Source organism: Dinoponera quadriceps, unplaced genomic scaffold (genome assembly GCF_001313825.1).
Source record: "Dinoponera quadriceps isolate SergipeBrazil2010 unplaced genomic scaffold, ASM131382v1 scaffold2183, whole genome shotgun sequence".
Lineage (NCBI taxonomy): Eukaryota > Metazoa > Arthropoda > Insecta > Hymenoptera > Formicidae > Dinoponera > Dinoponera quadriceps.
Window position 1 is genome coordinate 1306110 of NW_014556922.1, and position 25307 is coordinate 1331416.

General features: G+C 50.6%; 1 protein-coding gene across 4 annotated transcripts in view; it reads right to left on the bottom strand.

Moving 5' to 3' along the window:
* The window catches only part of LOC106748451 (protein scalloped), a 147495-nt gene that overhangs the window by 80201 nt on the left and 41987 nt on the right, over positions 1-25307 (bottom strand). The window contains exon 2 of one of the 4 annotated variants that reach the window (XM_014626968.1): positions 5617-5697. The exons of the other annotated variants lie outside the window; for them this stretch is intronic. Within the exon in view, the coding sequence (XP_014482454.1) occupies positions 5617-5653 (37 nt within the window). The 5' untranslated portion in view covers positions 5654-5697. The remainder of the gene's footprint in view (positions 1-5616; positions 5698-25307) is intronic. 4 annotated transcript variants of the gene reach the window in all.

Sequence of the window (25307 nt, forward strand, 5' to 3'; positions counted from 1 at the left end):
TTCTCAGCGGCGGAGAGGAATCGTCGGTTCCCTCCTTTCTCCGTCCTTCCGCCACCACCACCGCCGCCTTCCTTCACCCTCCGCTTCCCTCGCCGTTCGCGAGTGTCGTTTCTTTGTCAAGATTCGCCTCGCCTTTGATCTCGGCGGGAGAACGACGTACCGGCGCGGTTCCCGTACGGTCCGGTTCGACCGGATTTTCCAGGGCCCCGCGCGCGCGAATCGGATGCCGATCGTACCACCGGGGCCTTAAGCAGCTTTCATCGCGCCCGGCCACAATGTTGCCGCCGACGATCGGTCGCGCCGCTTTTTGCCGCGTAAATCACCGATAACCGACGGCAATCCGAGAGTCTCGTCGGCGATATCAGAGCTATATTTAGCGCACGTTCGAGGAAAATTAATATACACCACATGTTTCTCCTCCGGTCGCACGAAAATCCGTCAAGTCGAGGTCCGCAACGATCGGTTCGGAAACGAGAAAAGTGCGAAGAAATCGCGTTCCAACGACTCCTCGTCGATAACGCGCTTATGAATTCGCAAACTCTCTCTTTCTCTCACTATCTATCTATGGATCCATCCCTCTCTTACAGTCAACGATGCACTACGCCGTCGTTTGCCAATTTGTGTGCATCCTAAGCATCGCGGCCGCTGTCCGAAACACCGTTCCGCACTGCGCGGTTCGATTGTTAATAACCGATTCATCGGCAACTGATAATTATTTAATTAACAATTAATTATTTGCGGCTGTTAACGACGTGAGTAGCTCCGCGGCATTCCCGGGGGGCACTCCAGGGTTAATTACCTCGCAACGCTCAGCCGGCTGCGATATCAATGTAGTTTGCGCGCCGGGGGAAACCGTTAAATAGTCATACGCATTTCCAATCTGCCGTGTGTCTGTTGTATCGGAACGCCCGTCGACCGTAATTACAGTAAACGCGACTCACACGGAGCCTGTGCGCGCTTCCTCGGCTTCCCGACGCCTCGCCGCAAATCCCTTGGAACCGATTTTCTACTTTGCCAGAAATCTGACGGGCGAGCGCCGCGCTTTTCCCGTCTTTCTTCGTCGACGTTGAAAATATCCCTGTGATTAACTCAAATTAAGATCCCGTTAAGAAGGAAGGCTGAATAAAGACCTTCAGCACTGAAATAAAGAACGAGAGGTACGGAAATCGTAAATTACTTAAATCTCGCATACTGTCGGGCGTTTTTTGTGAAAAAAGAAACAAAAGGAACGCGTCTGCGAATATATAGAAATAATTGAACGTGCAAGGGAGGAGCGGCCGCGACACATCCGATTTTTCTACTCGTCCTGCTGCGTACACTTCTCAATTAAATTCTCATTTTCTCTCGGAATCAGCAGCGGAGGCGCTTAATTGTCGCTTAATCGCTACAAAGACACTCGGTAATTTATTGCGCCCGGGCTACGCCTTCCGCTTCTTCATTATTTTTCATAGAGGAGCGATTAATTTATCGGTTATCCGCACGATAAATCGGCTCAAGCGTATCACAGTCTCGATCACCATCATCCGGTCGCGCCACGCTTTTTCGCGGTTTTACGACCGCGGCCGGTCGCGTGCATGTATGTGTGTGTGCACCAGAAAAGTATCGAATCGTGAAGTCTTTCGTGGTTGCCTCCACCTTTTTCTCCTTTCATTCGTAAATCAAAGACGACCAAGGCGCACGCAAATAGGTGGGCTTTAGGTTTTACGACGAGAAGTACCGGACGAGCAAATACGGTTTAATGTCGTACAAATAACGTCGACGACGGTCACGGAGCTCGTTTCGCGAACGGTCGGGCACAGAGGAGGAAGACCGAGGTGGGAGGGGAAGGTTTCAAAGGCGTCGTCAGACTGGACGTAAAATTAGGAACCACAGCCAAGAAAAATATCCGCCTGCGCGCTTATTTTCACCGGCCGCCGGTTTCCTCCATTCGCGCCCCGCTGAAAGATCTACGACGACCAGGAGGAAGAAAACGAAGACGTTTCGCCACGACACGGAATAAACTCTACCGTCACTCGGTGGTGCGCTATTTACCTTTTATCCTATCGAAAATAAGTCAAGACACGATATACCGCGAGTTTCTCACGAAAGTGACAGTAACATCATCGCCGGCGCTCGCGATAATTGATAAACGAAGACACGTCGCGTCCGAGATTTCGCGGTGCAACTGTCGTTTGACAGGCCGCGATGTCGTAACAAGAAGGAGGAGGGGGAGAAGCGGCGGAGCGCCGTCTTCAAACAATCCCGATCTCTCGAATCGGCGATAAAAAGGGACGTCTCGATCGCTCCTCACGCACAAGCCGAACCCGCGGTTAAATAACGATTTATTCGCGATTCCTCGGGTTCTCGTACGCCGCGTCGTCGGCAAGGAACAGACGGAGAGAAAGAAAGACACAGAAGGTGGAGGAAGTGGAGGAGGAAGAAGAGGACGGGACGAGAGGGACAACAACCGCGCGCGTGTGTCGCAATGTCCCTTAACGACTGACGGCTGCCGGAGAACCGGTCGACCTCGATACACCTCGGCCCGGCTCTCCTCTCTACGTATTACACCGCGTGATATACGTATTCCCGATACATATGCATCGTGCACGAGCTGGATTTTGCACAATCCGTCCGCGCCACCGCCGCTGCAATCGCCGCGCGTACCAAGTTAAAACTATACCGTGGAAAATCGCTTTCGTCGGTGCCTCGTTTAAACAGCGAGAATCCCACGTTTTTACGCGACACCCGTGCCACGGCGCAATAATACACCTCGCTATTGTGGCATCGCGTTTCTGCCCCGGTTTACCTACGCGTCGCCGCGTTCACCGGTGCATTTCAAATCGCAGTAGATTTCAGCGAGGAGGCGATCGAACTCGATGTCGACGAGACGATTCGTCGATAAGACGCGCGAATGAACGCTCAATGTTGGCAAATTTTTCCCCTGAATATTCTTTATGGTTTTCAGGAGAAATGAGTTTTTATTTTAAAGATACGGTTTTTGAATGGTCATCGCGTGTAATTAATAGACGTTGAGTTTATAAATATTTCAGGGATTGTCGCGCGGAGAATCACGTGGGAATTTACGAGATTATCCGACGCAAAATCCTCTCTCTTTTTTTTTTATACCCGAGACTGCTCCGATCTGTCGAGTGTCGGATTATTACGCTATTGCGTTTTTGCGTGTACGCCCGTGCGTATTATGTAAACGTACAATGCGACATGGCCTGGCGGTGTAAAGTGCACGTCGATACGTTCGGCGGATCAATTTACCTGTTCCGAGTGTTTCACAACGAGGCTTATCGTATCGTTGTCGAAGCGAGCGAGCGAGCGAGCGGGCGCACGTGAGTACGGCAAATCCGACGGCCATTAGAGCCATTAAAATCTTGTTTAGTTGCGTCAGAATTCGCGGATCTGTCGCACGATTACGCGCGGTGACATTTGTCCGCCGCGTTTCATTATCGACAAGCGTTTTTTTCCACCTGAGAGATCTACGCGTGGGTGACCACGCGGTCCCGGCTTAATTAATACCTTTAATCTCGCGGCAATGTATTTCGTAATCTTCGCGAAACCCGTATGTAATCGCAAAAAATGTATCTTACTTCGTTATCACACGTTGCGACACGGATAGGGTCAGATTTAGATGTTTTCCTGCCGCTTGTATGTTAAACTCGCGCGCACGAACCGACGATGCACCTCTCCGATGCATTTATCACCGAGAATTTTCATTTAAAAAGTTACAGATGTTTGCGTAGCAACAGTCTGTTAAAATGTCAAAAAATCGTTGAAAAATCGATCCAACTTCCCGAGACTTGAAACTTAATCCGGGAATAGCCACCCTACTTTTTTTTTCTTTTACGTAAACGATCACCTGAGGTCGTTTTATATCCCAACGAGTTCTTATAGACCGGATCACAGTCAATTTTTGTTGCACAGATCAGATCTCTAAATGTCCAAATGAAAGGTGGCTGTTCCCGATTAGTAAAAAAAGACCCGCTGCGACGTGAGCTTAATTTTCCGACCGTCTAAAAAGACCCCAGGTGACTATTCCCGGATTAAAAGCAACAGCTCGCAGATTGATCATTTTTAGCGGAAATGCATCACGACTTTCTTCCTCGCGACGTGATGTGTTTGCGAATTAGCGAACGTTGTTTCACGGTAATCACGGCAAACAGCGAGAGAGGCGTGCGTTAACGGTACGTTCGTCTATTTAGCCGAATGCTTCAACCCCAATTACCTTCTGGAGCGTGTCGCGGCCGACAATATCGTCGGTCCTCTCTGACGTAAACCGCAGAGAGCCTGGGCGATTAGCAAAGAGCAACAGCGGCGGCAATACCCTCGTCGCCGTATCTCGTTCGTGAAAGTAACCGGGCCACGCGTTTATATTTTTGCAATGCAACTGCACGCGCGCACGCTCGGCCGAGCCGAGTTTATGATTTTGCTTAATTAATGGTCTCCTCGTCGCGTTACCGCCCTCACCCCCTCCACCTAGTGTCCTGACCCCTCGCCGCTTCCAGCAACGGCGGCGGCGGTGGCGGCGGCCATTAGCCCGCACGGATTGCGCAATTTCGGGAAATTGCGAAGTAATTCGCGGTTGCGGCCACTCTCGACGCAGCGGCAGAACGAGAGGGGCGGCGAGAGGCGCAGAGAGAAAAGGACTCGTGGATTCTACGAAAGGACGGCCGTAGCTGACCCGACGATGATGTCGCGTCGCGATCAATTCGACGAAGAGACGCGCGGCCAATTATATTACATCGGCAGGCTCGTCGCGGTTAAGACGCGATTCCGCGAACGTGTCTCATCTCAATTCGAGCAGTGGGGTTTCGTGTAACAGGGATGGCGGCCTGTGTACTCGCTGGGTGCACACAGCTCGAAGAGGTATCGAGAGCTCTCTCTCTCTCTCTCTCTCCTTTCTGCCGCCGCCTCGCAGGTATCGATGTCGCGAGAACGGCGGAAATTGCAGAATCCGCACGCGGGCGGGGAAAATCGTATTTTGCTCTCTCAATGAAATATATCGCGCTTGTCGTGTATGCAAGGGAATGAACGTTACCTCGCTCGCTCGCAGCTCTAACAGGCAGATACTAAAATTAGCGGGCGAGTCGCCGCGGTTCTTCTGCGACGCGCACTCCCGCCGCTCGATCGCGCGACACGTGGAACTCGGAAAAAAAAAAAAGAGTTCGAAGAAAAAGTTCGAAGGGGGACAGAAAGGAGAGAGAAAGAGAGAGAAAAAAACGTCTGCGGTGCAACGCATCGTAAAAGCGCTCTCCCGCGTGCTCTCTCGTGACGCAAGGCGAGGTTTTGTTTTTATTCTCCGCGCGCCGATAAAAATTCCGGATTGCTGGCCGTTGCGGGCGATTCGTTCCACCCTTCACTGTTATAATTAACGTTACCACTACTTAGTCTAGCTTACGTTAGAACCAACACCACTACCACCACCATACCGTACCCATCGCCCGTGTTCCACGTTCAAACGAGTAATAATTGAATAATTGAAAGGCGGAAAGACAGAGAAAGAGAGAGAGAGAGTGATAGAAAGAGAAAGAGAGAAGGACTCTTATTCCGAAAAAAGAAGGCCCGCCGATTTCACTTGGAGCGGGCGGCTCGAGGAGAAAAAATAAAAAAAAGAAATGTCTACGATACCGATGCTATTCTGAGTACTGAGTTCCCAGTCTTTCATGAGGATTTCTCGGGCAGGTCAGGATGACGGCGACGTGGGTGCACCTATAATGCAGACAGTGATCGTACATATAGACCAGCGTTAAACATCGCATTACATCGATTGTCGAATGTTCGCTAAAATATAATGCTAAGGTGCTCTATCTAAGAGAGAGAGAGAGAGAGAGAATAAGAAAATAAAAAAGGAGGAGGCACAGAATAATTCATTGCGCACTCGTGCAACACGGTGCAATCCCGACGCACTTCGAGAGTTCGCTGTAAAAATAGGTGATTTCGCACGCACAGACACGCAATTCCCGATTCTCGTTGCGTTCACGCCGCGCAATTTAAGCGCGACTTTCACACGGGATTCATATCCGCCTCTCTACGGATATCATATCCGGAATATCTAAACGTCTATCTAAGGCGTCTAATAAATCGGCGCATTTACCAACGTTCATACACATACCATTATTTGATCGCGTTGTAAATTACAATTCATATCAACCGACGATTCGTATAATCGTCGAAACGCTCTCGCGTCCGGCTATTATTAACGTTAAACGGACAAATGCAACGGTAAAAAGGAAAAGCGCAGGAATTCCCTTCGCTCGCGCCGCGTATGAGAATGATTTACGATCGAAAATCCGTCGGAGCGAAGCGCGATAATTATGTCCGCGTGCGAGTTTTTTTTCACTCCCTCGAAAAGGCCGGACGTCCTGACTTTCACACATGCGCGCGCGCGGTGAAATCGGCGCGTTATAAGTCGGCGGCTCGCGATTCTCGCTCGCGGTTACGCTCACCAGCGTCTTCGGAAAGCGTGGAGAGCAGCAACGACGAGACACACCGGCTGTACACCTGCACGCACGGTGTGTGTGCACAATGCGAGGCGCATTCAACGTATGCTCCTACAAATTACGTCATAACGACACGCGCGGCGATGAACGTAATTCCGTTTAATTAGGAAGATCGATCGATTATCACACACATGCACACACGCGCGCACGAAACTCAGGCGCGGCGGAAGAGAGTCTTCTCGAATGTCGTTTTATCCTTATGAAAGAGTCGGATAATGCACGCGGCTCGCTGATCGTATATGTTTTACATACGTTGCAATATTAATCGTGCGAGCGAAACGGACGAAATTTTAAATTAACCGTCACGCAAGTACCGTGAGTTTTGGCACGAGGTAGGGTGGGTAGATTTACGAATGGAGAAGCCGAGCGTGTTCGACGATTTCCCGAGAACGGGAGTTCTCGTCGCGCAGAGTCTCATCGGGAGAACTCGCGGAAACGGCTTGGGTAAGCGTAAATCAATTCTCAGTTGTGGAAATTCCGCGGCACGCGGCGGCAGATGGACCGGCGAAATTCGCCCGAAGATTCCGAAATAGATCAATTTCTACGTTGGCTCCGCCAATTTGCGTTCGCTAACGTGCGTCACCGGCTAATGAGGACGTTATCCGTGTGACACACGAGATGATATCGTAAGTATTGCCAGTAGCGAATAGTAGTATTTTATTTTTTTGTTTTTTGGATTAAATCGGAATTGCTCGAATTCGCGCTTGATTGGCCTCTGCAATTTTCTCTTCTCTCTCTCTTTCTCTCTTTTTTTCCTCCCTTTACTTCAAAAACGCGGCCTATTCCGGGACAAACGGTACGCGGGATAATTCGTCGCTTTGACGAATTTTTCGGAAAATATTCAGCGCGCAGTAATAGCGCGCGAACGCGCCAGATTGTTGCAATTTCAGCTGCGCTCTCGTTCTCGAACGAGCGCATAACGAATAGTCGATTTTTTTCCGTACCCTATGCGTAATACACCTCTCTCTCTCTCTCCTCCCCCCTCCCCCGTGCACGTGACATTGGAAATATTTCTAAATCAGAAACATTCCACAGATACGTCAGTTTTCGTTTATTTCGGAAGCGGCGTTTATTGCTTTCGCAACGTGCGTAGGTGTTTAATACATTGGGACGAGTATGCAGCTGCATCGAACGATACTGCCGTTTATAAATAAACACGCGGCAAATACGGATTTCGTAGTTAGTAACGAGGCTTAATTCCGCGCGATTCGCATCGCGCATCGATTTCTGATTCCGCACGAGTCGAACGTTAACGGCGATATCTCTTCCCTCCGGAGGGAAGGTGGAAAAACGCGCGGAACGAACGCGGGCGTTTCCCGGACGATGTGAACTCGTTGTTAACGTATATCTGGACACGGCTCACCGCAACACGGCGTCGAGGTAGTTTATTTGCAACCGGGCGAGCTACTACACGCAGGAGGAAGCAACAATGGACGAGAGAGCCGCGGCGGAAACGGGGAGGAGAAACGCCAGAGGAAGAAAGAAAAAAGTAGTAGCGGCGCCCCGTCGCCGCAAGTGCGCCGAAAAGTTTATTTGTTTCGTGCCTACGGCGTAACTCGAGCGCCTTTTTGCGCACCCTTTCTAAAACCCACGCTGTCGGGCATTTATGCGCGCGAATATTTCCGCGTCAAAGGACCGCGACGATGGGCGTCGGGTCGGCGGAAATTCGACAACGGTGATCGATCGACGAGACAACCGCCGCTGATCGACGTTATTATGTATCTGTCTCGGAAGAGAGAGAGAAAGGGAGAGGTCATCCCCGCTATAAATCGCGCCGAGTCCGTTCAGCCCGGACTAATTAAAAAGTGGTAATTTTTAATCCGTCACTTTGACGGGGCCTGTCGCTTTCCACGCTTTTCGAAGCACCCCATCCCTTCGCCGTTATCACGCGCGTGAGAAATGATGAAATTACCGGCGAGACGCAGCATCTCCTACGACTCCTGTTCCGAAAGTGGAACAACATTTCGCGGCATGCGCGTATTTTTTTGCAAACTACCGGCTGAAAAATCCACAACGAGGCGAGTCGCCGCCGCGCATAAAGCCAGGTTCCCGACGAAAGAATGCGAGGAGAACGCTCCTCTCTCCATGCGGAAAGGAATCTCGAGGGTGAAGCCCGCCGGAGGCGCATCATCCGACATCGGGAACGACGCCCGCGGCATCAGGAAGCTAAGTGCACCTGCATATTCGTGCATACGTGCACGCACGCACGCGAGGTTCCTTAAACCGTATAATCCCGGGAATGTATTGGGTCAACAAAGAAGGGCCGCGGGGAGAGGAAGCGGGAGGTGCAACTATCGCGTGAAGGATTTTGAGGCTGCTCGCTGTGTGTGCGCGCGCGTGCTTATCGCGGGCGCGTTTGCTTCTGAAAGAGGCCAGATAGGTTAATGAGGGTATCGCATCGTGATATTACGTCTCTCTTACGCCGATTCGCCTCGAATCTCCGGCGAAAAATCCCGGACGATTTACGTTGCTCGCGATGTTACTCGTCCCGGCATGCCCGATAATTCGAGCCCCGTCTGCTATCTTTCACGTACCGCTATCGTGCGAATGTATCTCGCGCGTGCATTCGGAATCGACGGCGCGGCAATTGGCGTGTATAAACTGCGCTATTTAAAAATTCTCCGCCGGAAACTTGCCGAGCTGGGCGGGGAGACGCCGCTTAATATTAAATCGATCGATACGCGTCGGTAGGAATAGACACGTCGCACGTGGCGCGACTTGCCGAAATTGGCATTTCCAATTAAATATCGACGAACGGAGCAAGAGACGCGGGTGGGGGAGGAACGAGGGGGATGCGAGCGAAATCGTCGTGAAAAGGGAGAGATGAAAGGGGGAGGGAAGCGACGAGAGGGATAAATTCACGGGAGGAGGACATCGTCTTCTCTTCCTCGGCGATTTTTCGGATCTTTCGGCTGCTGCCGTCGCGCAATCCGGACCGAAATTGCGAAGCAACGTGGTGCTCGCGCGGCTCTCGCAATCGCCATTAGCCGGCTACACGGTTTACACACCTGTACGGGCTTGTATAACGGAGCGACGACGAACGGGCATTCATTACAGAGTACGGGCTACCTCGGGTATACCCGCGAACTACCAAGGTAGGAGTCAAGAAGCGTTCCGTGACTTGAGCACGACCTCCATTAGCCTTTCTCGATCAGACCGCTAATTAGTCGGCATCGGCGAATAAGTTACGGCAGCGCATCCGCGCCTCCGCTTCTTCATCTTCCCGCCCGATGTCTCTTGCCGGCCCCTCTCCTCGCGAATATTAAAAACTTCAGCCAGCGGCTCTCTCTCTCACACACTGAGCTCGGACGGGCGCAAGGAAGACGGATGAGACAAAGTTCGCGAGAAGGAGCCGTTGAATTTACATAGCGAATAATAAATCTACCGTTCGTCCGCGTGGGCGAGAGGAGCCGAAGATTTTCTCGGAATATGAAGGAAACCACGTCCCGTTTCCGTCTCTCGTAAACCTCCCGGACGGCTGTCGTGTTTTTACGTCGCATGTGACGACGTCCTTGTACGCCTGTTCCTCAACGAAAATTCTATCTCTGCTCTCGTATCGCGGTGACAGAACGTACGTGTTCGCTTTTAGAACGACGCGTCAATCATTTCTTCCCTCGTCTGATTACGTCCTACGGGCCCCTTATTAAAGGCGGCACACGGATATCGCTTTCTCTCGCAAGACGGAGAGGAAGATCTTCTCTGTACGCGTCCGCTGAAACAACGATCAATCGCCATTCCGTTCTCGGCGAATAAACCGTTAATCGTTTGACGTAACGGCGGCTCGGTTCCGCGGCCGGATTTCACGTGGCCGGTATCGCGAACAACGTGGAATGGCGGAGAGCAATGGATAACCAGCGCGCAATTAACACAGCAGAAGCCTCCGCTTGATTTTACACGAGCCGCTCGCGGTAACCACCCCGTCGTCCACCTCCTCTTCATCACGATAATCCACCCCCTCTCTCTCACCCTTTCGTTCTCCTCCCGCCGCGACCCGGGCTCGCCCGGGTAACGCGGACGGGAAGCGCGCATTTAATTTGCAAATGCAGATTGCTTTCCATTTTAATATAAATTGTTCGAAACAAAGGCAGTAATTATGCCGTGCTCCCGCGCTTTCAAAATGGCGGGGCACACTCGTTACCGTCTCACTCGGTCGCACCCCTCCTCCCCCTCTACGCCCTGTCCGAATTCCCTCCTCGTTCTCCTCTCCATAAGGGATATTATACCTGTCGAGTGTGCGAAAGAGAGAGAGAGAGAACGAAATGAAGCGCCATGAGAACGGTGGGCCGATCGCGTTTCGAAGAATGCGAGCGAGCGAGCGAATGCACACGGACGAGATTTTCGAGGTTGCGCGATGCAACCGAGACGAAACAGAGGATACGCACATATGTGAACCGCACAAGAATCGGCGAATTTTTCTGCGATGGAAACGTTCACTTTTTACGGGCCGAAATATCAGTAGCTGTTTTCTGTAAAAGATAATTTTTTGATAGTACTGTAATTAATATCTTGTCTCGACAAAACATCAGGAGGTGAATGAAAAACATTTCGTTCTTCGCGCGGATATGAAGCGGCAAAACCGATTGAATGCCCATCAAATTTGGAGAATACGCATTTGCAGCGTTCAGGCTAGAAATCACGAAAAACGACACCACACCGACTATTTTTCCCTCAACGATCTGCTGATAAAATTTTCCAACGTTATTCTTTTTTTTTTTGCGAATTATACAGTACAAGCGGATGTTCTTATTTTACACGCATCTCGTGTATCGTGTTTCGGGGCTGGGGGGGGGGGAAATGAAAAAGGAGATAAAGTGAACGAAGAGAAAATGGCTCGCTTTACTAATTAAAATTCGCCCCGATGAATTCGCACATTTCAGGAATGAAATTGTTCGGCGGGATCCGCGCATAACGGGAAAGTTAAGAACCGCGCCGCTCTCTATCGAATATACGAGAGTTCGGAATTTTCGGGCGAAATAATAATTCGGTCAAATGGCGTTTCGCGAACAAACGGCCAGCTGGCTAGCTGGCTGGTTGGTTGGCTGGCTGGCTGACCGTCCCATTAAAACGCTCCGAGCGATTCGAAGCGGGCCGCTTTGACGAACCTCACCGCCACCCCCGATCGCGGGGTGAATGGCGGGAGGAGGGTGATAGTCGAATGCCCGCGGGCGGTCGGCGCGGCAAAATTTTCGCTTTGCTCGCTGGCGCATGACGCAAAACGGGCGTACACGCGCACGCGAGCGCTCACACCGAGGGTAAACGAGCGCGGCCGTGCGCGCGCGATCTTGTCGTTTGCATCTCGGCAGGCCCTGACGCAGATAATAACGTAATTTAGCCGTGTGTATTCGGGGGTGGACGACTGCGCGCAATCGTGCGAGCCCTCCTCTCTCTCTCTCTCTTTCCCTCCGCGTCGGTGGTTTATTTGCCGCGATTTGACCGCGATTCGCAGACGCGTCTAGGGATGTTCAAAAGCGCGATCAGATATCGACGCTTAAATCGTCGTGTGCGAGATTTCAGCGTCCAATACGCGAGCACTCAGTATTGCGATCTTTTCGGACGTAATTATGCGTATGACGGTATGTCGCGAGAATGTTTATCCGTTAAGGAAATGCTACAGCTGTTGGCGAACTCGCGTCAATAACGCAGACGCGATCCTCGAAGTGTTATGTTACGTAAATATTGACAGGCTCTACTCTGTATTTCTTAGATATATAAATATTTACACCGAGAGAAAAAATATCTAAGAACAAATTCTTTGGTCCTTACGCGATATTTATTTAAACCGAGTGAACATTACTCGGTTTAAGTAAAGAGGATTTAGATCTAAGTAAATATCGTGTAAGGACCCACCAAAGAAATATTCTTTTATTTTTAGATACTTTTGTCTCAGTATACTCTACTTGACAAGTCGGGGGTTTCGCTTTTGAAATTTTCGTCATCACATATTGGATAATGCTCCGATTCATTTTCGCATGTATTTTCGTTACGTAGAAGCACTTGCCGTAATTCTTTGCAATGTAAGCTTCGCAGGAAAAAATCAGTATTCTGTCAACAAAGCTTTCAAGTATAGCACCCCCCACTTAAAGCTGTGCCCGTGTGTTATCCGTCGACGCGCCTATCACTTTTCAATGCGCCACCATTACCGAGACCCCATAATTCAGCGGTAATAACACATTTATACGTTTCACTTCTTCCCCATCGTATATTCCATACGTTCGGATAATACGTATTTGATTGAAAGGGGACATTAAATCGCGTACCTTTGTTTGTCGTGCGTGTACTCTGCGCGACGAAAGGGTTAGCCGTAATCCGGCCCCGGTATCGTGAACGGTACGCGTGGAATCGCCGCGACGCCATGCCGGCGACATACCGCGAGCCACGACGCCGGTCCCCCTCGTTGGTATATAAGCACGAAGAATCGCGAGGCTTTACGCGGACCGCCATATGTACGCGGGGATGGAGTGCTGCGGAGCAGCGCGAAGCGGGCGCTGCAGTGAATTTGGTCGCGGGATGCGAGATTTCGCCGGCTCGCGGACGATGCGCGGCAACGTTCTCGGCTACATCGAGAGTCGAGAGTATTCTATCCGCTCCATCTGTCTCGTCGTCTCTCTCTCTCTCTCTCTGCTTCTCTATCTTCCCAATTCGAGCATATATAGAGATGGAGCGAGATGGATAGCGATAGCATTGTGCCAAAGAGCGAGCGAGAGAGAGAAGGAGACAGAGGGAGGGAGCGAGAGAGCCGGAGTACCAGCCGAATTCCTAGCATACCGCGGGGCCAACTGGTTAGCGAGCGATTTACGATATTGTAAACCGATGCGACGGCGGCTGCCGTGCCCACCGCCGAACCTCAATCTAATAGTGGCGACTCCAACCTCCGATGCCAAAGGCACGTCGTCGCCCGAACGACTCTCCAGTCCGGCGACCTGTCGCTCTTTCGCCTTTTCCGTGCTCTGCTACACGCGTGTTCGCGCAGCAATCTTATCGCGGTAATTTCGATAGTAATTTCTTCGACGAACGCGCGACGCAGAGCGCGGGCTGACCCGCGAAGCACACTGAAGTTTGCTCGCACGTTGGTCATTCACGCGGCGAATGATGACACGTTCGGTCCGTTCGTTTTGCGCCTGTTACGTTCGAGGTCGCGCCGAGCCCGCGCAGATGACACATGTGGACGAACGTCGAATTCGCGTAATATCACGCGGGATACCCCTCGGACATCGACGTTCGCAGAAGTCAATATCAAATCGCCGGTTCGCGTGACTACCGGCCGACTTTCGCATTACGGCGTAATGTTCGCTGATGACCATAATGATCGAGAGGCAGAGCGTACGAAAATGACGAGCGGTGAATCCCGGTTGTTGGCATTACGCGCGGAGGTGTAACAAGAAGAGGGGGCGACCACAAGTTTCGAGAGAGCGGTTTTCAATTTGATCGCAAATCCATCGATATCGCGGTACACGTAATAGTCGTTAATTAGAAAAAAGATATAAACGTTTAGAGATTAAAAGTTTACGGAGTAAAGCGAGAGATGATTTTGTGGACGTGTTGATAAAAATATTTGGGCAGGTATTTTTTTTTTTTCACAAAAATGATTGATCCTTGAGCGTTGAATGCTCCGGGCACATCCGTTCATCTCGTTACATTGCTGCCAGTTAAAAGCTAAACGCTGTGTGTGTGTGTGTTTGACGAAAAATCGCTCGAATAAACATTCCCTTTGAGACCGTGAGCTCGACGCGCGAAAACGATTCGTCCTTTGTCGCCCGGCAGCGACTATATTTCCGCGTGTTATTTCACCACCGAACCCATCCCCCTCTCTTCTGGGGAAGTGCTGTAAAGCGGCTCTTTTCCAGACCGTTTTATGAATAAAGATTAAAGCATCATTCGATATACCGCGACAGAGAGAGAGAGAGAGAGAGACAATCTCGATATTCAGAGATGTCGTTCGGACACACGAAATCGCCGAGTGCGGGGATCCGGTCGACCTCCGGTAGGTGGAAGAAATAAAGGGAGGACAAAAACCTCTCTTCGCGCGGATACGCGAGTCAACTCTGCGAAATCTCCCCTCCTTCTCCTCTCATCATCTAATATGTCAAAAATGTGTTGCCGGAGAGTGCCAGGCGCAATGGGCCTGGCCGACTGCGGCGAATAATTAGAGATGGCGAGTGTGGAAGCGGAGTAGAAGAGCGAGATGGAATGGCGCGGAGTGGAACAGTGGAAAAGGGAGAGCGACGATGAGTCGCGGGGACGGGAGACCGTGAGGAACACGTGCGATAGAGAAAGAGATGAGTGAAAGAGAGAGAGAGAGAGAGAGAGTGAGTGAGGAGGGGGAGGGCAGGAGGAGGAGGATCGCGCACAGTAATCTAGTTGCAAACATAGCTCGGGGTTGGAGCTCGAGTAGCCATGCGGAATAATGATATGTAATCGCGAAACTCCTGCGGGATCGCGCGTGTGCGTGCACGTGGCGCGCGCGTGTGTGCACCTGTGTGTTTGTGTACCGCGTGTATGTTGCGCGAGATCCGAGAGTCGTTACGGAACAACCGAAACACAAGCGCGCGTGCATTACGCGCGCCGCAATAACCAACCTCGGATACATGAACGACGGCGGCAGCCGGTGACGTCTAACTTTCGTGTTAATTGTAACTCGCGCGTGCGGGCCGCGGCGATTTCGCGCTCTCATCGCCGTCGCGAATCGCGTGCTTTAATGATTATCCCCGAGATGAGCAACAATGCATCTCCGGCACGTACACGAGCGGGGGTGGGACAATAGGTGGAAGAACCGGAGCAACGTGCGATTTTTCACGAGGAAGAGGGAAAGAGAGAAGGGAACCACGTGGCGAAAGCGGGACGCGATCGCGCGATTTGGATCAAGGTTTGCACACACGAACCCACCCCCCGCCTCTCGGGCTCCATTTACCGAGCCTCAATCTATTATCTCAATGTGTATTCGCGTTTTCGCGTGCGATATTAGGATGCGTCGCGGGCGCGCGCGCGCGATCGTCGTAAGAATAGCCACCGGCGGACGAGCCCGTCGACGAGTGCAACGACTCCGCGGAGGAGAGTCCACTCGCGCAAAGCGGCAGGAGGGAGCGTGTGTGTACGAAATTGCACGCCGCTCGCAAGACCCGTTCGTTTAACGTCCGAAGAGAAATTAGATTCGTGATTAACAAACTAGACACGCGAGAGAACACGTCGGGGCCGAGAAAGAGAGAGAGAGAGAAAGGGGGGAGGGTGAGAGAGCGTGGCAAAATTCCGCTCGGCGAAAAGCCAAACCCGCAGACAACGCCGGCTGATCCCCAGAAGAGCGGATTTCCAGCGCGAGAACGCCGAAACAACTATTAACGGCGCGCGTACCGCATTCGTGGCGTATTGCGCGTTGCGTTACACGCCGGAAAATTTCTCCGCCGAGCCCGCCGCGTCTCACAGGCCCCCCCACCCCCCGAGTATCCCCCTGTGTTTTGTCGTCCCTTTGGCGAATTTCACTCTACCACCCTGCCGCCCACTGTTACGCGTTTCGATACACACTGGCTTTCCCGTCCTCCTCATCTCATCTTCTCGACGAGACGAGGGATTCAGCGCGATTCGCGTGCAGCCGCATTTTTGCGGTGAACGGCGAGCCCCAGCAGCATAAATACGAACCGTGATTATTTTTAATTCCCTCTATTCGACCCCGCTTCTCCTCCTCGATCCTCGCGTCCCGCGGTATCCGTCCTCCTATTCAACGTTTAGCTCTCTCCTGTCACCTCCCCCTCCAAACCCTGCCGTTTCCCATCTCTATCGCTGCATCCGTCTGACCAGCGATGGTTAATCACGTGCGTCGACCGCGTCGCAGCTGCGTTCACCGTCGATGTCCGACGCTCGTGTTCCGTTATCTCGGTCCGATTTTACGGCGACGCTTCTAATTTCTTCGAGCGATCTTTCGCATCGGGAGATAAAAAAGAAACTTTAGATTTCTCGACGTTCTGCTTTCACGAGCCCCACGGCACGTGTCTTCGCAAGAATCGCAGCAGATTGCCGCGAGCTTTCCCGCGGGTCTCACGGCGACATCCGCGAGGTCGCGCGGGGATATCGTATTCGGAGATTCACGGTGCACCGGCGTGTACCGGCAATGAACTTTCGTGAATTTACGACGACACATCGGGCCTGATAATTAAGGCCGGAAAGGACGGTGGGGCGCGCGACGTTGTCTCGCAGCTTGGCGGTGCGCCAAGGAAAAGGAGACGCGCGCCAGGAACACGTGCGTGAAGCCGCGCCGCGCGCGCTGGTCGTGAATTACGGCGCTCGGTTTTCACGGGGAATTTGCGAGAAGCCGCGTATCCCGCGCGATGTCCGATGTCGACCCACCCGTCATGCGTGTGACGCTTCTCTTTTCCTGAAAGAAAACATTTACCCCACCCTACGTTTTTCTATTGCGTTAATGAAAATGACGAAAGCATAATGGGAATACATCTCGGAGAGTCGCAAACGCGCGGGTCATTTTTCCCCGGCGGTGTGCACTCGTAAGACGATCGCTTGTGCGCGACTGATAGATCATTTTACGATCAACAATGCGAGCAGCGAGGAGCAGCTTTTCTCAGCGGCGTCGTCCGTGCGGTCACGATGCATTACGTCGTAATGCATTGTGAACAGACACGCACGCACGCGGCAACGTGCGATTACGAGGGCGTAAGGAGAGCCCGTTCCGCCGTGATTACGGCGGAAGAAACGTTAACGATCGAGCGGGGTGATTCATTTGCTACGTTGTAATCGTCCGCACTGTATACATACACGCGCGCAATGCGCGATGGCGTATACGCGATTAAATTAAGCCGAGCGACGCGGCACAGGTCGGATGTGCTTAGATATATTATGATTGCGACGGCGATTATTAGCGCGCGCGCGCGGTCCGCTCGTCAGTGATCGACGAGGTCGAGAAGCGCGTCGAACGACGTGTACGATTGTGATGATGATGATGATGATTATTATTATTATTACACGACACCTGAAATATTATTACGATCGATACTTCCGCGTGTGCGGCGGAATGACTCACTTCGGCGCGGGCTGACGGAGCCGCTCGCGTGCGCGGGGCGACACACACTGGTGGTGGCTTTATATCCAGCCAATTTGTTTCGCGTTATTACAAAACGTGACAAACCCGCCACCACAAAGTGGAAGAAAATCAGCTGTAATGATCGCTCGTTATTGGGAATTTTGATGAACGCGTCGATATTAAAACGAGCTCCCTCTCCCAGCCCCGAGCACCGTTGAACAAATTAATTCGCGAGCGCGTATCAGTTTATGCGATCCGGTAACGAGCCGCGATAGAGGCGCGCTCTCTCTCTTGCTAACGCATTTAATCTATTTATAATATATTATTTGCAACGTCGAACGTGGCCGCGTAATATAATAACAGAGCGCGAGCTCGGCACAGAGAATCGTTGTATCGCGACCTTTGAATAGGGATTTAATGAGCGTGGATATATACGTGTGTACACATGTATCTTCCGAAAAGAGCGCGATAAAAGAGCTCCTCCGAGCTAAACCGCGATCCTCCCCGCATAATGGTAACAATCGATTAATTACCAGCAGTTTTCCCCGGTCGCAATCGGTAGCAGGTTGTCAGTGGAACGGAACGATATTAACGGTCGACGCGGTAAATCTCGCTGCAGGTAACGAATTTACAAACGGGCATTCGCGTTAAACGCGATATACGTCAGTCGAATACGCGGGGATCGCGGAGCGGTGTCCACCCGTCGGGTTCATTTAGACCGCAATGAATTAAACGAGGATTGTTCTTTAAAAGAGTCGACACGATACGCGCTTTTAAATCCACAAACGAGAGAAGAGCGCGAACTACGCGGTTTTCACCCGGGAATCCCGCCAGACCGGTGTCGAGAGGAACACATCGGTCATCGACAATATTTTTGGACGGATCGCTACGTACGCACGAGGGAGACGCATTATCGAATATCTCGCGACATATTTTGTACTCGCGCGCGAACTCTCTGAGGAAAACCGGCGATCTCGTCGTCAAGGTGAACTGCAAGAGCGGACACGAGGATTGATTTAAAATTCGACGCCGGTCGAACCTCGCGCAAAGGAACGACGGGTTGTTCAAAGGATGCGAACGGAAGCTACCGTGCGCGCTCAGAGTGGAATTGTAAATCAAAGGAAGAAGGAGAGAGAAAGAGAGAGTCCCTGATCCTATACACGTCGTGCCTCGAACGGCGACCGCACGCAGGCACTTAAGCGCCTTTTTAGGCGACTGTTCTCTCCCGCGTTGAGGAGAAAAGTCCGTCGCGACTCTTATCTACGGTAAAATTTAAATTCAAACTGACGCGTACGCGTGTGTACCTGTACGTAATGCGAGCAAGAGCGTACCAACGTGTGTGTACGCGCGCGTCTCCCAGAACCACTCCGCAGCCTCTTCTCGCGTAGGAGGTCGGCCAAGGTGGGCGGATTGTCGGTCGGCTATCGGAAATATTTTCCAACGCCGAGAATTTATCGGGCGTCTGCCCGGAAATATTTGAAAATTCCTTCGACGACGAGGGGATAAAAGGGAGAAGAAGAGAAGGAAAGAGAGAGAGAGAGAGAGAGGGGAGACGAGATGGAGGCGCACTCGGAGGGAGGCTACAAAATTTTTCACACCTTAATTAATTCCGCGAGAGACAGGATTTCCAGGTTCACGGCGAGGTGAGAGGACACGATCGATAATACGTGCTGCGGCGTTTATCTGCGGTGGCCGCGATAAAGTCGCGGAGACGCTGCGACTCCATCGCGTTCTCATCCCGTGGACCCGATTTCGATCTTGACTCTAAGATTGCTCAAGCAAAGAGAAAAAGAGGTCGACTCAGAGCTATATCGTTATAAAAATACGAAGAGAATAAAAAAAAGTCACATGAACATCAATGATTTTTTAGAAATTAAAAAAATAAAAAAAAAAAAGAATATATACTTTACGACTCCTGGAAATATTTCTCTCATAAATTACAATTTGCCTCTCCTTTTGATGTTTCCGAAATTTTTGAAAAAATTCTGGCGGTTCTAATCGACGATCTTCGCGGAATGAAGAGAAACCGGAGGGTCTCGATCGTCGCGAACGTATCATCCCCTGTAATATAAGGGTGGCAGAATAGATTACGACCCTTCACCCTCGATGGCGCTTTTCGCTCTCTCTCTCTCTCTCTCTGCCGCCGAAGAATGGTCGACGACGTGCTCCCTTATTGCGGGGACCATGAGTTTATTGCGAACGACCGTGCGGCGCGTATACGGGAGGTCGTGTCGATTTATGCGGACGCATATATACAAAACGTCACCGCGAATAATATACACCGCGGACGATTATCCTCATTTAAGCATCCACGTGTATTCGTGCTTACGACGCTTTCCGCCTCGTTCTGCTTGTCACCGGAAAATTTCGATGCGAATACGATCGAAGTGGATCTCGATTACGATTGATAACGCGTTGAAAACGACGCGATATTGAAAGAAAAGAAGGTAGGAGAGAGAAACAAAAGTCGACTCCAATCACTTTTACCCGCGACAGAGGGTAAACGGGACGCGAAACGAGTTCGTCATGTTTTGCGCGGCGTGAAGGTTTTACTTTCGTCCGAATGCGAGAATAACCGCGGTGAACGGTGTGGATCGATAAATCCACAATGAGAGTACTACCCCGGGTGACGATCCTGAAGCATCCTCCGGGAATCACACTTGTTGCTCGGCACCCTCGATCTAGAAGGTCGACCCTCCGAGACTGCACTTTTATCGAACGAAAGGTTGAGTATTAAAAGAATTTACGAAGCAATCTTCGGTCTCGGTCGTCGCGAAGTCGAATGACGATTTCGTTACGAGCTTAGGGTCGTCGGTTCGTTAACTACAGGTTATCGCGGTGGGGAAGGAGAAACGGAGGTAATGTTATTTCCCCGATTTTCGATCGTCAAGCGTTGTATCTTTGAGGGATAATATTGAAAACTTGATACGATGAATCATACTTCGGCGAAAAACAATGTTAAAGTGATTCTGTCAATTATGTACATGATGATAGAGAGAGAGAGAGAGAGAGAGAGAAGTTTCATAATAATATATTATATTATACTACTGTGTAATTGTTTAATTGTATGTCTCAAAACACATCAATCACGCACGAAATGTGTTTTCCAGGAGATCGTTCGAATTAAATAAAGAAACGCTCGAATCGCACACAGAATATCCTGCGTATTCATAGGAAAAATTCAATTTAACGGTAACATCGAATTAGAGCGAATCGCGTAGGTTTCCCGTCTGCGCCAACAATCGACAACACTTCATACATAATTTAGGTAAACTTAAAGAGAGAGAGAGAGAGTGTATGTACGCGACTCGGAGTCTATTTGCCACCATCGTATTTTATTCTGACTTCAATCTTGCGAGCCCGTACGTGTGCTCCCACGCGAAGGGCCGGAGATGAATACATAGGGTGGTTTCTGGAATGGCAAATACGTTTTGTTCCCCTCCGAGCTATTGGCTCTTATCGCGGTCCCCGACTGGATTGTTTCGCCGGGAAAAGAAGTGGAACAAATTACTATCATTCGCAGCACTCTCTCTCTCTCTCTTTCTACTCTTACTCTCTTTTCCCCCATCTCCCATTCGCTTCACTCTTGCTCCATTTCGCTCCGTTATGGAGGCCCAGTATTAGTTAAGATTTGAAGGGTCCTCTCTCCGGACGAGAAAAAAGAAGCATCGCGAACTTCGAATTTATCAGATGTGACATGTTAATAGAAAAAAGCCATTCGACGTAGCGTCGTGTAATTATTGTATCGTATATATTAATGTTCCATTTGTATTTCATTTTTTGTTATTAATTTTAATAAGCAACGTGTTGTACATAAAGAGAAAAGCAGTAACCATTTGAGCAACTATGTATTTTAAATTTATTTAATCAAACGTTTATCTCTTTTTATTAATCGTCGTAAGGAGATAGGGAAATTTCCTTGCGGATTTCATCGATTCAAATAAGCGTGTCCGATCGACTCGGTGAGAAAGGAGGTACCGCAAATACCTATGTTTTTATCCTCGCGTTGTTTGAAGTGGTAAAAAGACCGGAAGGATAATGATCGAACAGCAATCGCGAAAAAAGAAGCGGGAAGTAAGGAGGGCGCGCGCGCGCTCATCGATTCATCTCTCCGACTACACCCTTTTTCTTCCGACTCCCCCGACTTCGCAGCGCGCCGCTCTTCTCCTCGATTTCCAGTATTGGCAAAGCGATAACTCGGTACGTCGGCCATAAATCAAACTGCCAGAGTGTTTCACCTAACCTTTCGCGCGCACGGAGGAAGCTTCCTCCGGCAGCTCCTTCATCCTGCAGCAAATGATCCACGACGGCTCGCTTTTTATTTAGAGTCGACGAGCCGCCGGAGAATAAATTCGCGTTCGCAAACAATACTCGTGTCGTCCGATCTGCATCGCAAATGATATTCGTATCGTGGGATGTCCCCAAAACATTGAACCGATATTTGAACGAATTCGCGACGTTTCTTTGACATTCAAACGCAACGGCTGTTTTGCGATTATAAATTCAGTGATTTCACTTCCGATAAGAATGAAACGTATCCGCGACGAGATACAAGTATCGTCGCCGCTCAATCCGCGCCCTGCAAGAGTCATCTCCAATGCGAGAAAAGTTTTATAACAAACAAGATACGTACCGGGCGTGCGCGCGCGCGTGCAACTCGTAAACACGAGCAAAACGTCCGCGCTCGTAAGTGATACTTTTCGCGGTCGCGTCGCCTGTCCTGTGTGTGACTATTGCGCTTTAATTATACCGGTGTCAGCTAACCAGGTTAAGTCCAATATGCCGAGCGTTAATTAATGCACCGCGATGCACCGCGAGTCAAAGTACCGTTTGCCGGTAGCTAATGCCTGCTTTTTCCACGCGCCCGCGCCGCTCGTGCACACGCCGTACACGCTACGTGGAGAGCTGCACTTTGAACTTTGCGAGAACGTTAGCGCGGCATAAATTACCGTTTCCGATGTAAAAGGCCGTTTCGCGCGAATTCTCCGCGTAACTCGGCGTTATTGCCGCTGTGTGCGCGAGGTATCCGGTGTTCATAAAAAATAAAAAAAAAAAAAAGAGAGAGAAGAAAGCAGAAAAAAGGGGGAAAAATATTGTAAGGAGAACAGCGATTCTCCTACTTTCCCTCGCGAGAGCAAGATTCTCTGACGCTAGAGAGAGAGAAAGAAAAAAGGGGGAAGAAAAAGATACGATGTGCAGAGTCGATAAAATAATAATACCAACGAACGTCGCTTTTCGTGCAAAACGTGAGGAATCTCGCGCGACGGAAGCCTCGGGTGCGGACTTCTCCCTTCCTTCAGGTCGTGTGCATTTTTTTTCCCGCCCTTCGTGCTCGTCCCGTTATATCGCAAGGTGATTTCCTACGAGCCGACATCGAACGCGTATTGCAACTTTGCGACGTCTCTCCGTCATGAGCACCACTGAGACGCGGGCTCCTCGTCGGTCGTCGCCGGTGAGGAGAGCGGAGAAAATGAGCAAGACCGGGGAAAAGAGAAGAGGGGGTCCGAGAAGGTTGGAGGGAACGAGCACGGCGAGGAGTGACGAACGCTTGGAGGTGCGGGGAGAGAGAGAGTTTAGGTTGGGATGCGCCAGGCCAGGCCAGGAAATGCACTTGACGCTACGTCGTCGCGAAGGATGAGTCATCGGAGATACGGAAAACCGGTTCGCCTCGACTATAAAGCCCCGGCTCGCTCTCTGTGCCTCTCCGCTCTCAGCGCCGGTGTCTTTTCAGCCACTCTTTCTTCCCCGTCTCTTCGTCCCTCGTCTTTCTGCCTCTCTCCTCCATCACTGCGGGCAGTCAGCACTTTTCTACCTGTTCCCTTCCCTGCTTACTCTCTCTTCCTCTAATTCGTGTCCTCTTTTTCCCCCCTTCATCGAGATCCTCGCTGGACCAGAGGGAGAGCTCCTCAATCGTCACTTTGTCGCGCCGCGCGCGCGCGTTTCGTAGCTTATCGAGCGACCATCGAAGCGGACACGGAGAAACGTCGAATTCGGTTGTACGCGGGGAATTTTCAGTCGCTGCGAGATCGGAAGACGGTAAATTCAGTTTTCCGAACGGAACGCATCGCACGCGCAATGTGTTTTCACTGGTACACGATTGTTGAAATAAATTTGACTAAAACGCGCGAATATCAGCCCCGGGGCAAGAGCCGCGCGTGCGTTTGACACTAAATGATATCGAATTTATGTAGGTTTTAAAAAGACTAAAAAATAAAAAAACGACACTGTCCGATCCTCTGCGATTACAAACGCGCTTGTCACTACTCGATAAACGTCACATGTCAATAAGCTTTCGGCTTCCCTTGAAAAGATCGTCGGGTGAATTTCGAGTTCGGCACCTGTCGAAAACAAAGACCGCGATTACAATGTAAATGAGCCGGAAACGACCTTTTGCACATCCGGCAAGAAATCAACATTCACCTCATGGCATTATGATACATCGCTGGTTAATATAATGATCTCATAGCGACGCACAGGTGACGCGGCTTAATATAAGATTTACGTGACCGTAAAATGCGGTTCTGATTGAGAGAAGCGCGTGCGCACATTCCGAACGTAGGCACAATAGGTTCCGTCGGAGTGACGAAGAAAAACGTGGACGTTGACCGATTTCCAGGTAGAACAAGTAAGACGCGGCAGGTAATAGCCGGCTAGGATACGGTTCGGCGACGAATCGGCGCCGTGCGTTTGTATCACATTGTTTCACGCAAGCCGTACGAGATACGCATTCGTCAGAGCTCGGCTTTCCGGAAAAGTTGTGAAAGATACGGCGTTTCACGCGTGATAGGATCGATCATGACGGAGCGGGCGAATGAGCGCGTTTATGAGACGCATGACGCACGACAAAGAGCAATCACCCATGTTCCTGTCCGCGATATCGAAAAAACAAGATAGGCCCGGTAAGGCATTTTCTTTAAAAAGAAAAAAAAACTTACCTGGCCTTATCTTTTCACAAAAATGCCGTACAAAGTCCACAGTCGAGGGATATTTACTTCAAATTGTATCACCGTTCGCTGCGAGATAAAGATACCTCCCATTCGAATTGAAAGATACCGACGACCTAAAGATGACGAGAATACTGCGATGACCTTAGCCGCGATAAAGGTATGAAGAAAGGTAAAAACAGATATGGCGATAAGATCGGTCGACGTTCCCCGTCTAATATAACTCATGTGCGTGACGAGGCAAAGCTTGGAAAAATAATTATGACAAGCAACGTAGTCGCTCATTGGTCATAGGGCGACAAAACTCTCGAAGGTACAAAAAATTATAATACAAATCTCTCACAGACAAGATAAACGTGACGTGTCGTGTCTTTAGCACCGCCGACGCCCGTTTTTCTCCGGCTGCTTGTCCCGGAGGATTCGTAAAAGCACAAGCGAGCAGCGTTAAACGGACGCAAACGGACGAATGAGGCGGGGAAGCGGTGGGAGAGAAACACCAGGAAGAGAGAAAGCGCGTTACGAGCCGCTGCAGGCGTATAATGCGCTTAACCGCGGTAACGCTAACTGCAATCTGCAAGTGTCTTACTTTGTAATCGGTCGCCTCTTTCCCTCATTGCCGGCCGGTATCGTTGCACCACCGATGTACGTGGCGGCTTTATGCTAATTTCGCGTAGCCCCATTATCTACGCGCATTTTCGCGCGTGCACTGATGCAACCGTGCATGAAAACGGCGAAACGCAACTTTGATAATACGCTCAAGAGAGAGAGAGAGAGAGAGAGAAGTTGTCCCCAAAATGATGTTACTCGTAAATTGACCATACGTCTCCTCAAAAGATTTCTTCTCACCGAATA